Genomic DNA, 14,374 nt, shown 5'->3' with positions numbered 1-14,374 from the left:
ATGGATTTTCGTCCATTCATCAGAAATTATTACACTAACTTAGTTTTCAAGAGCTATATGGATTCGTATTATGAAGAAGATGCTATAATAATGAGAATTACACCTGATGATGAGAAGGTTGGCAATTTTACAGATAACAAAGATATGGTATTCATCGATGGAGTTACTTGCATTGAAATTTTAAGTGCTGTCAATACCAATGAAGTCGATAAAACAACTCTTGTTATTCGTGGCCTTTTCAGTTTTGCAGATCATAAGAAATATTTCGTTCAAGTATTCAAATTACAGAAAGTAGATAAATTTTATAAAGCTTCTAACGACGTAATGACAATATTTACCAAAGAAGAGATCGATAGTACAGTCCACGTTTTCAAAGTTAAAGCACGTACATTCAAAGGAAAATCTGCATCAACATCAGCGGATACTAGTTCTGAGAATCTTCTGATCGATGCAAATAGTCCAATTAAAGAAGCAGAAGATAAATCTCCAAGAATTTCGAATTCTGAATCCAGTAAAGAAACACCAAAGAAATCAGATGTCAAATCAGACCAAAGTAAATCTCCTTCACCAAAGAAAGGAAAATCGAATGAAAATTCAGTGAATAAATCAGAAAAGCCCAAAGAAGCATTAGCAAAGACAAATCCAACCAAAAGTCCAAAAGAAAAGACTCCATCTAAACCGAAATCACCTGAAACTGATAAAAATGATATGAAAAAACCAAATTTTGAAAATTGGACTCCAACTAAACAAGCAGTAGCCATATAGAATAAAAATGCTATAATTTATTGTATATAAATTTATTGGAAAATATATTTTTCATCTATCATTTATTATAGTAGTAGGATATGACGGGTTTAGTGACTTTTTTTGTTACATCTATATATAGACGATGCATTAAAATATATTTATTTATAAATCATTAAAAAATTAACATTAATTTTAAAATAATTTATTTTTTTATCTTTTATAAAAGAAGCTATATATAGATGATGTCAGATATTCCGCGATTAATTAAACATTGTTTAAATCCTGAATGGGTTAAACTTCAATTTAAAAATGAAGATTGTGAATTATTAAATGAATATGAAAGCCAAAATAAGCTAATGAGGTATAAATATAATGATAAAGAATATTTAATTTCATGGAATCAATGGAGTCATAATCAAAGACCTCATAAACGAGAAGAAGAAATTGAAAATAATGAAATGGAAATCATTGATGACATTAAAGAGGATGGAATTCCTAAATTTTGTAGAAAAACCTTTAGAACTAAGTTAGGAGCATATAAACGTAGAGTATTAAATCCTGAATTGTTGTAAACAGAAATTCATCAAAAGTGACACATCAGAAAAGCTAAAATATTGAATTTTTGGAACTTTTGATAGAGCACGTTTTTAAATATTAATTAAAGTAAATGTATATTTTGTAAAGATTCTTTTTAATAAAAAATAAAATTTTGAAGAAGAACACAAAATCTTCTGAAAAATAATATCACATAAACTCATATTATTTTCTAATATATAACTATTTTATATAAAAATCAAATTCAATGATCTTAAAAGCGAAGGATAAACCTCACAATTTACGAATATAATGAGTGGGAATATAATGCTTATCTATCATAAAACCATATGAAATATCAATTTTTGCTTTACGCCTAATTTTTGACGACAATTAAGCAAAAAATGTTAAATGTTAACACTCAGTCCATTTGAATATGAAAAATAAAATTGACTTTGATTAAATGTTTTTATTTATCATGCAATTCTTCTTGCGACCAAAGATTTGAATAAAATTTCAAAAAATAAGATAGCTTAAAAAATAATATACGGTAGTGTTTACTAATAGATGAATAGTATATAAATTCTATTAAAATGGATTTGATCCAAAAAAATATAAAACCAAAAATAATTGTTATAATTTAAATGAAGAAGTAATTAAAAACGATTTTATTTATGATCAAATTTTATATATTTTTTGGATCAAATCCATTTTAATAGAATTTATATACTATTCATCTATTAGTAAACACTACCGTATATTATTTTTTAAGCTATCTTATTTTTTGAAATTTTATTCAAATCTTTGGTCGCAAGAAGAATTGCATGATAAATAAAATTTAATCAAAGTCATTTTATTTTTCATATTCAAATGGACTGAGTGTTACAATTTACATTTTTTGCTAATTGTCGTCAAAATTAGGCGTAAAGCAAAAATTGATATTTCATATGGTTTTATGATAGATAAGCATTATATTCCCACTCATTATATTCGTAAATTGTGAGGTTTATCCTTCGCTTTTAAGATCATTGAATTTGATTTTTATATAAAATAGTTATATATTAGAAAATAATATGAGTTTATGTGATATTATTTTTCAGAAGATTTCATTCTATATGCTATGAAAAGTACTCTCAAAACTAACTTTTTCCTAATTATAATTAAATCTAGAATATTTATTATGCTTAGTATTATTTCATTTTTCTCATTCAATTTAGAATTTACAAATGTCAAAAAATTGAGAGCTGTCACTTTTGATGAATTTCTGTTTATTACAGAATATCTTAAACATCAATTTAAAAAGGAAGACTGTGAATTATTAAACGTTAATGAATATGAAATACTAAATCAAAACTGAGATATAAATATATTGGAAGTGATAAAGGTGTTAAAGATAAAGATAAAGTTTATTCAGTTTCATATAATAACTGGCACACGTTAGGGATAAGAAAACATTTAGGAGATTATGGAAATGTTTGAATTCTTCAAATCTAGTATGTACGAGAGAATAAAATAAATCAGATATAATTATTTTCATGAATAAAAAATAAACTTCTTACGAAAAATTAAAACTTAGTTATGTTTATTATTTTATTTTTTTATTTTGTATGAAATGAGCGTCAAAACTAACAACGTTAAAAAATTAGGATTCACAAACGAGGAAATAAAGGATATATTAGAGGAGGTGGGTTATGAATTAATAATATTATTTTAAGAAATTGTCAAAAATTTGCCGAGTTATTAAATGATTTAGATTATGATGGAAAAATGAATAAAGATGATGTTATAAATTTCTTATATCCTACATCTGAAGAAGAAAAACCTAAAGAACCTGATGTTTTCCCTGAATATTATGAAGAACGGATTAAAGATGATGAATACAATGAAATTGAAAGACTGAAAAAAAATAAGAGATGAAATAGATGAAGAATTAAGGAATTAAGAAAGTTGAAAAATATAATGAAATGAAGTAGAGGGTTTAATGAATATCCAGCTTCAGAATCAGAAGTTCAGAAATCTCATGAAGAAAGATATAAAAATTATGTCTCAGAATCAACACAAAATTTATTAGATGGTGAAATAGACGAAACACTTTCAGAAGAAGGTACTAAATTTATTCGTAAACATAAGTTACAATTTTTGATAATGAAGAATACCCTTGTATCTTTTTTCACCCCTCTCGATTCTGAGAAATTCAAAAAAGCTCTTAAAAACGTGACATATGCAACTAATACGATTAAGAAAGAAGATCATGATATTTACACAAATTATTATTTAAATAAATGCACAGGTTGTTGATAAAGTTTTTTGATTTATTAGATAAAATATCAAAAGAAACCATTGGAACATATAAAATTTTATGTGATTGCGGTTTTATTGTTGAAGATACTAATAATGTTTCATATGAAAGAACAGCACCGAAGGAAGACGAAGTTGAAAGGTCTATACATTCGTTATTAAGAACATAAAAGATATGAAAACTTATAACATTATATTATTCATTTATTTCAGAAAAAATGGAAGCAACCCATAAAACATCTTCTATCATTTTATAGCTATTCATACATTCCTTTTCAAAGTTGTGAAATTAAATAAGACAGGAATTAGATTTAATGTATCAGGGTGTTGTGCATGAAAAATAGCGTGACTTCACTTTTGACAAAAAGTGACGCTATTTCTGATGGTTTTGTCATTTATTTGTCAGATTTATAAATGGATAATAATGCTGTAAATCAGATATTAATTAAAAATATTTAAGATTTATGTTCGAATTGAAAAGCAAAATGATATTTTTTTTAATTGAAAAACGTTAATATCTGATATTTTGAAGTTTTTAATATTTGTTAGTATCTTAAATTATTGAATGCATACGTTTTTTATGTTCTCAATTTTAAAAAAATTGTGAAGAATTTAGTTTTTTGGAGATGGATGTTTAATATTTGTGAGTGAGAATGCAAGCAGGAGTTTGGTACTTTAAGGCTAGGTTGAGATAGATTTCCCATTATATTATCTGTGAATATATTGTTTGAAAATTCAAGATATAAAAATATATTATCAAAAAATTTTATATTTTTAAATACAATAGGGTGGAAGTATAGTACGATGAGATAGCAATGATATATTTTATAATGGGAGGTAATCTGAAGATAAGTAGCAAATTTTATGCGATTTTGATTGGGAGTTGGAGGGTGTGAGCACTATAGCATGTAATAGTATCTCACACCCTCCAATTCTTCCTATGGCGCCGAAAAATTTTTGGTGAAGTGCGACGACATTTCACCAAAAATTTTCGGCGCCATATAGAGAACTATAGTCTGCGAGGTACTGATTCTATCTATGTACCTCGCAGACCATAGTTCTCAGCCAAAATGTCAAAAATTTCGGAAATTCGAAATAATTTTTTTTGAGAAAAAATTAACCGTTTAACATTGCCAAAAATCTAAAAAACTCACAATTTTTTTTAAATTGATAACCCTCAAACCGTTTCCAATCAATAATTTGAGAGTCTATATGATAATGTAAAAGTTAAAACATTCAAGTATTTAAGTATTTCTTTAAAATATTAAGTTTTTTATTTTTCCAATAAAATTCTAATATCAAATATTTTTATTTAACGATTAATTTTATTTATATTTTTATAGTTTTTTTAAGAAAAAATATTGTTAGGGTTTTATGGATTTTCAATTAATATACAAGATAATTCATGAATGTATATATTTCCAAGTTTTTAAGGATGCAACACTTTACATTTGTAAACTGTCAAAAGTGAAGTCACGCTATTTTTCATGCATTACACTTTAAAAAATAAACTTTATTTTTATTTATTTTTTAATTTTTTATTCTTACATAAATGAACAAAAACGGAACAGTTAAAATGAATGATAATCAAATTAGAGCAGAAGGTAGAAGGTTATTTAAACGCTTCTATAACATTCCTGATGGTGTTAATCCTAAAACTCGTAGAAGCTATTTAAATGAAGCAATAGATGCATATGAAGGGTTTGACATTTCATCAGAAAGTGAGAGATTAGCGAGAATGTTAAATGTTAATATTGATTTCTATTATTGTGATCCTCAACCAGAAGACGTGGACATAAATAAGGTAGACTTTCCATTAGTGGAATCAATAATGATAGATCCAGAATTTGAAACAGTAAATATTTTATTAACACAGAGTCCATGTGGAAAACTTCACGCTGACAGAATAACAGACGTTGAAGCACTCACCGGCTATAAAGTTTGTCCATATTGTAAAGAAGAAGTTTATTCTATCCGTGATGATCCAGAAAGGAAAAACCAAAGAAGATTTTTAAAGCATTGTGAGAAATGTAAAGAAAATAATGGGAGATTAATTCAAGACGTTCAGTTGCAAAAGACACAGCAACCATATGCACCACATATTACGAAACAGAAGATATATCAGTGGTTATTAGCTCACAATTTGCAGAAATATTATAAACCGACAAGATATTATATTACTTTTGACTTCGAAACATTAGAGACTAAAGAAGAATTACAACTTTCTGAGTGTGCAACTTTGAACGCTTACTTAAAATCATTCATGGTATCATCAACGGTTAAATTAAATGATAAAACATATACGAGGAATTTTTGCTTAACTTCAAGTGATTCTTTTATTTCTGATTGGATTGAGTTTTTATTTTCAACCTGTTCATTAGTTGCTAAATCAAATATTGAACAATATGAAGAATTATTGAAGCCGCAAACGGCGGGGACTTTGTCCCATACATTAAATGAAAAACAGAAGGAAGCATTTAAAGAACTTCTAGATGAGGAATTCAATAAAGTGAATATCATAGGTTTTAATTCGGGAAAGTTTGATTTAAATTTAATTCTTCGTGATTTAAACACTGCAAAATGGAAAATAAAATCAATGCTGGGTTCTTCTTCTCAATTTAAGCAAGTCATTGTAAAGAAAACAAACGCTCCATATGAATTGAGATTTATTGACATCAGAAATTATATAGCGGGTGGGACATTAGACCAATTCACTCGAGATTTCGGAAACAATAAATCACGTGTTAAATCCTTTTTCCCTTATCAATTCATCACGTGGGAAAATTACGAAGAAGAATTATATAAAGTGGAACCATTCACTCAAGATTCATTTTATTCAGCATTAACTCAAGAAACTATATCAGATAGTGATTATCAAATATATCTCAATGATGCTAAAAACTTTAAGAATAGATTAGAATATTTTATTCATTATTGCAATAAAGATGTTGAAATTATGATTGACCCAATCGATAAAATTATTGAAGAAACATTTGTTTATAAATTGATATGCTTCATAATCTTTCTTTATCATCGAATGCTTCAATGATTCGTTACGCTTTAGCATATAAAGACTTTAATCCTAATGAAAAATATCCTGAGGAAGAGATAGAATCAAGTTTTGAATTAACAAAAAAGTATTGGAAATATAAAATTGAATCATATAAGAAACAAGATGAAAAAGCAGAAAGAGATACTAAAAATAATGTTTCAATGGATGATTTTCAATACTATCACGATTTAATCCTTTCATCTAAATGCAAAATGTGTGGTAAAGCGTTTACATATGCAAATAAACCAACATTGGATAGAATCGATAATGAAAAACCACATACTAAAGAAAATTGTCAGTTAATGTGTTGTTATTGCAATGTCGTGAAATCAAATAAAGATGAAGATTCAACGTTTAAGAATCAATTTAAGAAATATGCATTAAAAAATAATTTACCAATGACTTTAGATTCAGTTGAAGCTTATCACATTCTCCGTAATGGAATTACTGGTGGTTTATCAAATGTTCAACATAGAGTAAATCTTAAAGGAATCACGCACATTAATAAACTTCATATAATCCAGAAACTAAAACTGTATCAAATGAGGACACTTCCAACATCATGACTCATTTCGTTGGTGTTGATTTTAATTCATTATATCCTTCATCATTTTCATCTAATCCTCATGATTTCATTCAATATACTGACCATAAAATGTATATGCCGGGAAGATTGAATGGTGTTATCATTTGTGATACAGCAACAAAGAAAGCAAAAGCACTGGGAATAATTAAGAAGAAAAATACTTTATTCGTGGCTGAAGTAAAGGGTCACATTGATGAAAAATACATTAATGATTACATAAACTTTTTACCGATAATAAGAAACTTAGATATTATCACAGATGAAAAAACAATTGGCAGTTTTATGTATAATTACATGAAATCAAACAATCTACCAGTTGACCAGAAACAGAGGAAATTAACTCAGTTAGCATCAACACACAACCAATATCAACCATTTTCTTCTTATTATCTTTGGTATCTAATAGACAGATTTCATTTTATCATCATGATATTCAATCAATTTTAACATTTACGAAAAACACTTGTTTTAATGAATTTGCGAACGAATTTATGAACGAAAGACAAAAGGCTGAATTAGAAGGAAATAAAGGAAAAAGTTTATTTTGCAAGATTTCACTTAATGGATCATATGGTTACGATGCAATGAATACACAAAATTACGCAAAGACTAAAATAATGAATGCACAGAAGGCACGCGTTGCATGTATGTCAAATAAGTTTAAAAACATAAGAGAAATAGGTGAAGATACATATCAAGTGATGCTTAAAGATAGATTTTATAGATGTGATACATGTTTACAAGAGGCATTCTTCACTTTAGATAATGCTAAATACTGGTATTTGGTTTTCATTTATGATTTTATGTATAAATGCATGAATGTTAATCGTTTTCATTTCATTGAAGGTGATACTGATTCATCTTATTGGGCAATTGCTGGCGATCCAAATCTTCCTAACACTCAAGCATTTCAAGCAATTGTTACCGATAAACAATTTTATGATAAAAACATTTTCAAATTCGCACCTTTTGATTTCTTCTGTTTTGATGAGAAATTTAAACCTAAATTAAAGAATAAAGCTGAAGAAAAAGCACATGAAAAATTATTGGGTTTAGCAATTGAGAAACAAGGTGATAACATGGTTGCTTTATGCCCTAAGTGTTATACATCATTCAACGGTTCAATTGATGGAAGTGATTTTAAAAAGATTGCACAAAAAATGAAAGGTGTTAGTTTACGACAAAATAAACAATTAACACCTAAAAATTATTTGGATATAATAAATGATAAAGTGATATTTGATGGTCAGAATATTAATTTACAACTTAAAAACGGGTCAATGACTCGCTTAACAATCGGTAAGACTGCATTAACAGGAGCACACACTAAGGCTGTATGTTGTGAAAATGGATGTTGTATGCCATTTATTTAATACAATTTAAAATTTTATTTTTAATAAAATGCCACAGAAGAGACAAAAGGAACCAAATCGATTTATACCAAATGGTTTTAACTTTCAGATTCCAAATAATCAACCACAACGAATTTTTCAAATCCCACCACAGCATCAACAGCCGCAACAACGACCACCACCACCACCACAACGTCAACGGAGAAGAACATTCACCCCTGAAGAAAGAAATTTCAATAATTTGATGCGTCAACAAAATCAAGGTTTGAGATTTTATCCGGGTAGTAATGGTATACATATAAGGCATCCAAATTTAGATAGAAGATATACCGCTGAGATTCATATTTTACCTAATAATACGGTTAATTTTGCTGGATTTTATGATCATCATCAGGAAATCTGGACTCCACCATTTGATACCGTTTTAGAAGGAGGAACCGTTAATGATGCGATTCAATATGTAAATAATGGTTTTGATACTATGATTCAAAGAGGTGGGCACCCTTAAAACATTTATTTTATTTTTATATAAATGGATAACGCAGATTTAGAAAATTTAATTGATGATTTAGTACTTAATCAAAATTTTCTTAATTATTATGAATTAAAATCATATCTCCAAAAACATAATAAAAATATAACGGGTGATGATATGGATTATTATTATCCATATTATAAAAATGAAATTTTGAAATATCATGATAAAATAATTTCTGAAATTAAAGACAAAATTAAAAATAATGAATATACAAAGGGAAAAACTAAATCACAACTTAAACAGTTGAAAGATTTCAAAAATAAAGTATTAACAGAAGAAGATATTGATGAATTATATAAATTATATAATCCTGAGCCGCAAAAGCCAAAGGAACAAAACAAAAGAAGAAAAAGCCGAAAACAACACCAAAAGAGAAAGTAGCAAATGTTCAACAGCTAAAGGAACAAAACACCCAGGTCCTTCAGACCATAAATGAAGCACAAGCTTTAATTTATGATTCATTAGTTAAACCATATTCAGCCCGACTTTTAAATGAAGATCAACTTTTGGAATTCATCCTTCAACATAAACTCGAAGCGGGAAAGTATATCAAACCTTTATATACAGCATATTTAAAACAAATGAATAGAATACATCCAGAATTAATGAAAGGAAAATCAACAACTAAAACTTCATCATCCAAAATCAAAGCAGATAAAATTAAACCACTTGCAATACCAAAACCTCCAACGACAGTACCTCCTCCTTCAGTTAATCCTTCATCATTCACTTTATTATATCCATTTCAAACATTAAAGAAACAAAAAGATTTTAAAAAGGATTTCAAGATATTAAATAAACCAATTGACCCGAAAATTCAACCGTTAAAGGAAAAATTTAGTCGCCCTTCATTTGCACCATATCCATATTCATACGAAATCGATCATCTGGAATATTCAAAAGGAAACGTTACTTATTTATTTGCCATTAACATTAACACTAGATATTTATATTGCATTCCAGTGAAAGGGAAAACAGAACAGGAAACAAGAAGAGCTATTCAATACTTACTAGATCATGAAAGAGTAGATAATATAAGGGGTGATGGTGATAAAGGATTTCAGGCAGCTATGGCTCATTATTTCCCACAAATTAATTTTTACTTCTCATCTTCTCCATATACGTTTCATAATAAAATAGTTGATGCGGTAATGAGAACTCTTAGAGATGCGTTAGGGGTTAACGGTCAGATATACTGGGATGGAAATCATGACTCCATCATACAGCAGTTAGTATATTATTACAATAATACATGGCATAGAACTATAAACATGAAACCAGTGGAAATGAAAAATGATATTTCAAAAGAATGGGAATATATTAGAAAGCAAATGGAAAGGTTAAATGATGTTAAACGTGAACAAATTAATTCGGGGCTCATGAATTTTAAACAAGGGGATAAAGTTTTGATTCATCTCGATTATGGAAAAACTGATAAATCAATGACAAAAAGAAGACGAAGATTTGACACAATAGCTGAATTTGTTAGATATATTAACGGCAATGCATTAGTTGAGTTAACAATAAATTAATAGAAATTCCGATTTATTTTATTACTCCATTATATTTAAATAATATTTAATTTTTTTATTTCGTAAGAAATGAGTGACAACGAAGCATCCAAGAGTCCTGATTCAATTAAGATTCAGAGTCCAGACAATGAATATAAAAAGAAACTAAACAGAATTAAATCAAAAATATGCTATTACAAAAAGAAGCCGCAATGCGGCGGGGCTGATGCCCATAAAACTAAAGTAATTGAAAACGATAAAGAGAGGAAAGAAATAATCGAAAAATTAGAAACTTACCGTTCAATCCTTAAACTGAGTGAAGCAAAAATAAAAGAATTTAATAGAATAAATAAATTGATTGGAAGAGATGAATTTAATAAAGATGAATTTTTAAACTCAATCCAAATTTAATTTTTATTCCTCTTCGACAACGTCTCTTCGAGACGCCGAACCCTTCTGGGTTCTTCTTTCCATCATTACTGCATAACCGCATCTTCTCGGTTTTCGTGGTTTGTTGTTTTTAATTCGTTCTTGCATCATTTTTATCATTTCCTCCCTTGTTATGATTCGTGGTAAATTTTGAGCTTGTGGGGTATCCATTTATATAAAAATAAAATTTTGTTATCAGTTATTTTATCATCATTTTATTAAGTTCATCTTTAGTTAATTTGAATTATAAGAAAATTTATTTTTGAATAACTGAAAGTGTCACCACGTCACCATGTGTCACCTGGTTAATTAACTTCTCTTAAAAATGATGACAACATGACATTTAGACAACAGGTACGAAAGGAGGAAGGCATTTATGAATTATTTTTGAATAACTGAAGGTGTCACTACGTCACCATGTGTCACCTGGTTAATTAACTTCTTTTAAAAATGATGACAACATGACATTTAGACATCACAGCAGGATTAATGCAAAAATAAATTCCAATCATACTTTATACTGCAAGACCTTCAGGTCTCGCCGCTTAGCGGCTCATTTACAGGTATTTCATCGTCAGTAAATGAATCCTCATTATCGTTTGGTTCAACCTGTTTATATAATCCTTTCATTTCTTCTTTCAAAACATAACACCATGTTTGTTTACCATCTATTCTTCTCTGTTTCCTATCACATTTATCCTTAATGCTCATTTGGAAATTCTTGTCTTTCATGTCTGATGGTTTGCAGAATAGAGCATTTTTACATGTCATACCTGCACACAATTCATCATAATGTGTATTTATCCATACATCTAAAGGATTTGTTGATAATTCAATTAAATCTTGTTTGGCTTCAGTCATCGGTATAATTCGTACATTAAATGATGAAAGGTCATATTGCATAAAATACGTCAGTAAATTATCATAAAATTCCTTTGTGCATGAATTCATCAAATTCTTGAAATAATCAAATTGCCCCTTGAATTTACCATTAACTCTTAAAACTACGTATCTTCTGTCTCCAACTTCAATTTTGACAGGGTAGACGTTATTAGTTACCAAAATGAAATTGGCAACATTCTGAGCAGTTCTTCTAGGTTGATTCTTTTCATTAATTCTTATTTGATTATCCGTAATAATTGATTTCAAAGCGTTGAAGTTTGCGAGTCTGTCTTCACCTACATTCTTGAGTTCATTAAGTACAAGAAACATTTTATTTTCAACAACTGAATTGAAATTACCCGTTAGCTCACCTATTTCGGTAATGTTTTTGCATGAATAACCGGCGAGAAGTTCAGAAATAATGTCTGTAAATCTGTTTTTACCTGTTCCCTGAAGTCCTTTCAAAATAATTGCTGTTTCATTCTTGATTCCAGGATGTTGAATCATTGATGCAATCCAACCGAGAAGGTATTTATACACTTCATCGTTATTATCACAAATGGCTTCTTTAATGAAATCCATAAACATCTCAATTTTTGAGTAATCTGGCTTTTCGAGAACGTTGTATTTATAACCTTGAAACGTTGAGAAAACATCTGGAGAATCAGATTTAAAGCAAACACCCTTAACAGTTAATGAGGATAATTGATTTAGTAGTACATCCCATGCTGTTATTGTTTTACCTTCTTCTTTAAATAATTTAATCATTTTGAGTGACTCTTTCATGTTTGATTGAAGAACGAATGATATTTGATTCATTTTGTCGTGGATGTTGTAATCTTTCTGAATGAAATATTTATTTCCACAATCTACAAAACGGATTACACGTGATAAATCCTCAATTACTTCAGAACTGTTTTTATACTGATGATTTTCAGCCTTGCGTCTAATATCTGTTATCAAAAACGAGTCATCAAGTTTTATATCAAATGTTATTTTTGGCTTATGTAATAAAGGTAAAACGTATTCATCATAATATTCCTTTTGATATAGTTTTAGAATCTTCACCACAACAAATGGAGAAGTCATTAAATGTGCATATCTACTACGTGCTTTTTCAAAATTACTTTTTGCATTTTCAGTTAAATTGCAGAAGTTATAAACGTTATCGTATGCTTCATTAATTAAATGATTAGGTAACGAATTAATTGCTTGAAACAGTGTGAATAATGTAACTTCTTTTTCTAAATTCATGTTTCCACCGTCATTATGTACTTCAAAATCACTGATGCCATCGACTATGCTTTGAGCTAGTTTATCGTCAATGTTTACATCTTTGTTTTCATTCATGATAGTCTTTATTTCTTCGTTCTTTTGTTCAACTCTTACCTTAATATTCAAATCATTTAATATATCATTCACTGTTCTAGTTAATGTTGAATCGTAACTTCCACGAATGAATGAGTATGTATTGATTGGTTCTGTTGCATTCTTGCGAACTCTTGAATCAGCCATAACTACTAAAGAACGCTTTGAATCATCCATAGAAGTCATGATATCAATATCATAATCATTGCAAGAATAGCATTTAATCATTCTGTTCGAAACTGCATAAAAGAAATTAGTGTTGCAATAAATGTGAAGACCTCCTGAAGCGGTTTTAACGATAACATCTTTATCCGAAAGTTTTGATAGAATGTCTTTTCTAACTGTTTCTTTAAGTTCATCATTGTACGATTTATTGATATCAACATCTATAATAGTTAAATTTTGAATTTTATTTACTAATAAAGCCATACCAGTTTTCCTTCCTCTTCCTCCATCATGTTTGAGGTAGTTATGTAAATCAATCTTGTTTTCACCAATTCTTTCGTTGAGGGTTTTAGTTTCTGCCACAACTAATTCCTCAGCTAATGAATCAATAACTTTTTCATCAGAAACGATATAGTTGCTGTTGTTGTTTGTTGCTGTCATTTATATAGGAATAAAAAAATAAAAATAATTTTAAAACTAACTTTATTTTTGGGCTGCATCAAATTTCCGGGAATGTTGTCTAAATGTCATGTTGTCATCATTTTTAAGAGAAGTTAATTAACCTGGTGACGTGGTGACGTGGTGACACTGAAACCATTAACGATAAAATTTATTTCCTGGACTGTTGTCTAAATGTCATGTTGTCAGTAATTTTAAGAGAAGTTAATTAACCAGGTGACACATGGTGACGTAGTGACACCTTCAGTTATTCAAAAATAATTCATAAATGCCTTCCTCCTTTCGTACCTGTTGTCTAAATGTCATGTTGTCAGTAATTTTAAGAGAAGTTAATTAACCCGGTGACACATGGTGACGTAGTGACACCTTCAGTTATTCAAATATTTAACATGCAACTATTTCTCATAGTTGATTAAAAAGATGTTTGATAAGGTAAAATACCGATTTCGGACT

General features: G+C 28.6%; 3 protein-coding genes and 2 pseudogenes across 5 annotated transcripts, besides 3 other annotated features; 4 read left to right on the top strand and 1 right to left on the bottom strand.

Moving 5' to 3' along the window:
• On the top strand, positions 1-890 carry TVAGG3_0973610 (uncharacterized protein; the record flags this gene model as incomplete). The annotated part of the gene is made up of 1 exon (XM_001299944.1): positions 1-765. The coding sequence occupies one exon, from the start codon at positions 1-3 to the stop codon at positions 763-765; it is 765 nt and encodes a 254-aa protein (XP_001299945.1).
• A 421-nt stretch (positions 891-1,311) lies between these two features.
• Positions 1,312-1,349: a mobile genetic element.
• A 1,169-nt stretch (positions 1,350-2,518) lies between these two features.
• Positions 2,519-2,555: a mobile genetic element.
• A 4,237-nt stretch (positions 2,556-6,792) lies between these two features.
• TVAGG3_0973580 lies at positions 6,793-7,754 on the top strand (annotated as a pseudogene). The gene has a single exon. A coding segment is annotated over exon 1 (962 nt).
• An 80-nt stretch (positions 7,755-7,834) lies between these two features.
• On the top strand, positions 7,835-8,590 carry TVAGG3_0973570 (uncharacterized protein; the record flags this gene model as incomplete). The annotated part of the gene is made up of 1 exon (XM_051253775.1): positions 7,835-8,590. One exon carries the CDS (start codon positions 7,835-7,837, stop codon positions 8,588-8,590), a length of 756 nt encoding a protein of 251 aa, XP_051079349.1.
• A 511-nt stretch (positions 8,591-9,101) lies between these two features.
• On the top strand, positions 9,102-9,915 carry TVAGG3_0973560 (annotated as a pseudogene). Its single transcript has one exon. A coding segment is annotated over exon 1 (814 nt).
• Positions 9,916-9,952: 37 nt separating this feature from the next.
• Positions 9,953-14,305: a mobile genetic element.
• TVAGG3_0973550 (uncharacterized protein) lies at positions 11,579-13,903 on the bottom strand (the record flags this gene model as incomplete). The annotated part of the gene is made up of 1 exon (XM_051253774.1): positions 11,579-13,903. The coding sequence occupies one exon, from the start codon at positions 13,901-13,903 to the stop codon at positions 11,579-11,581; it is 2,325 nt and encodes a 774-aa protein (XP_051079348.1).
• Positions 14,306-14,374: the final 69 nt, after the last annotated feature.

This window comes from Trichomonas vaginalis, chromosome I (assembly GCF_026262505.1).
Source record: "Trichomonas vaginalis G3 chromosome I, whole genome shotgun sequence".
Lineage (NCBI taxonomy): Eukaryota > Parabasalia > Trichomonadida > Trichomonadidae > Trichomonas > Trichomonas vaginalis.
The sequence above is the reverse complement of the archived record's forward strand: the minus strand, read 5'-3'. Positions and strand labels throughout refer to the sequence as shown.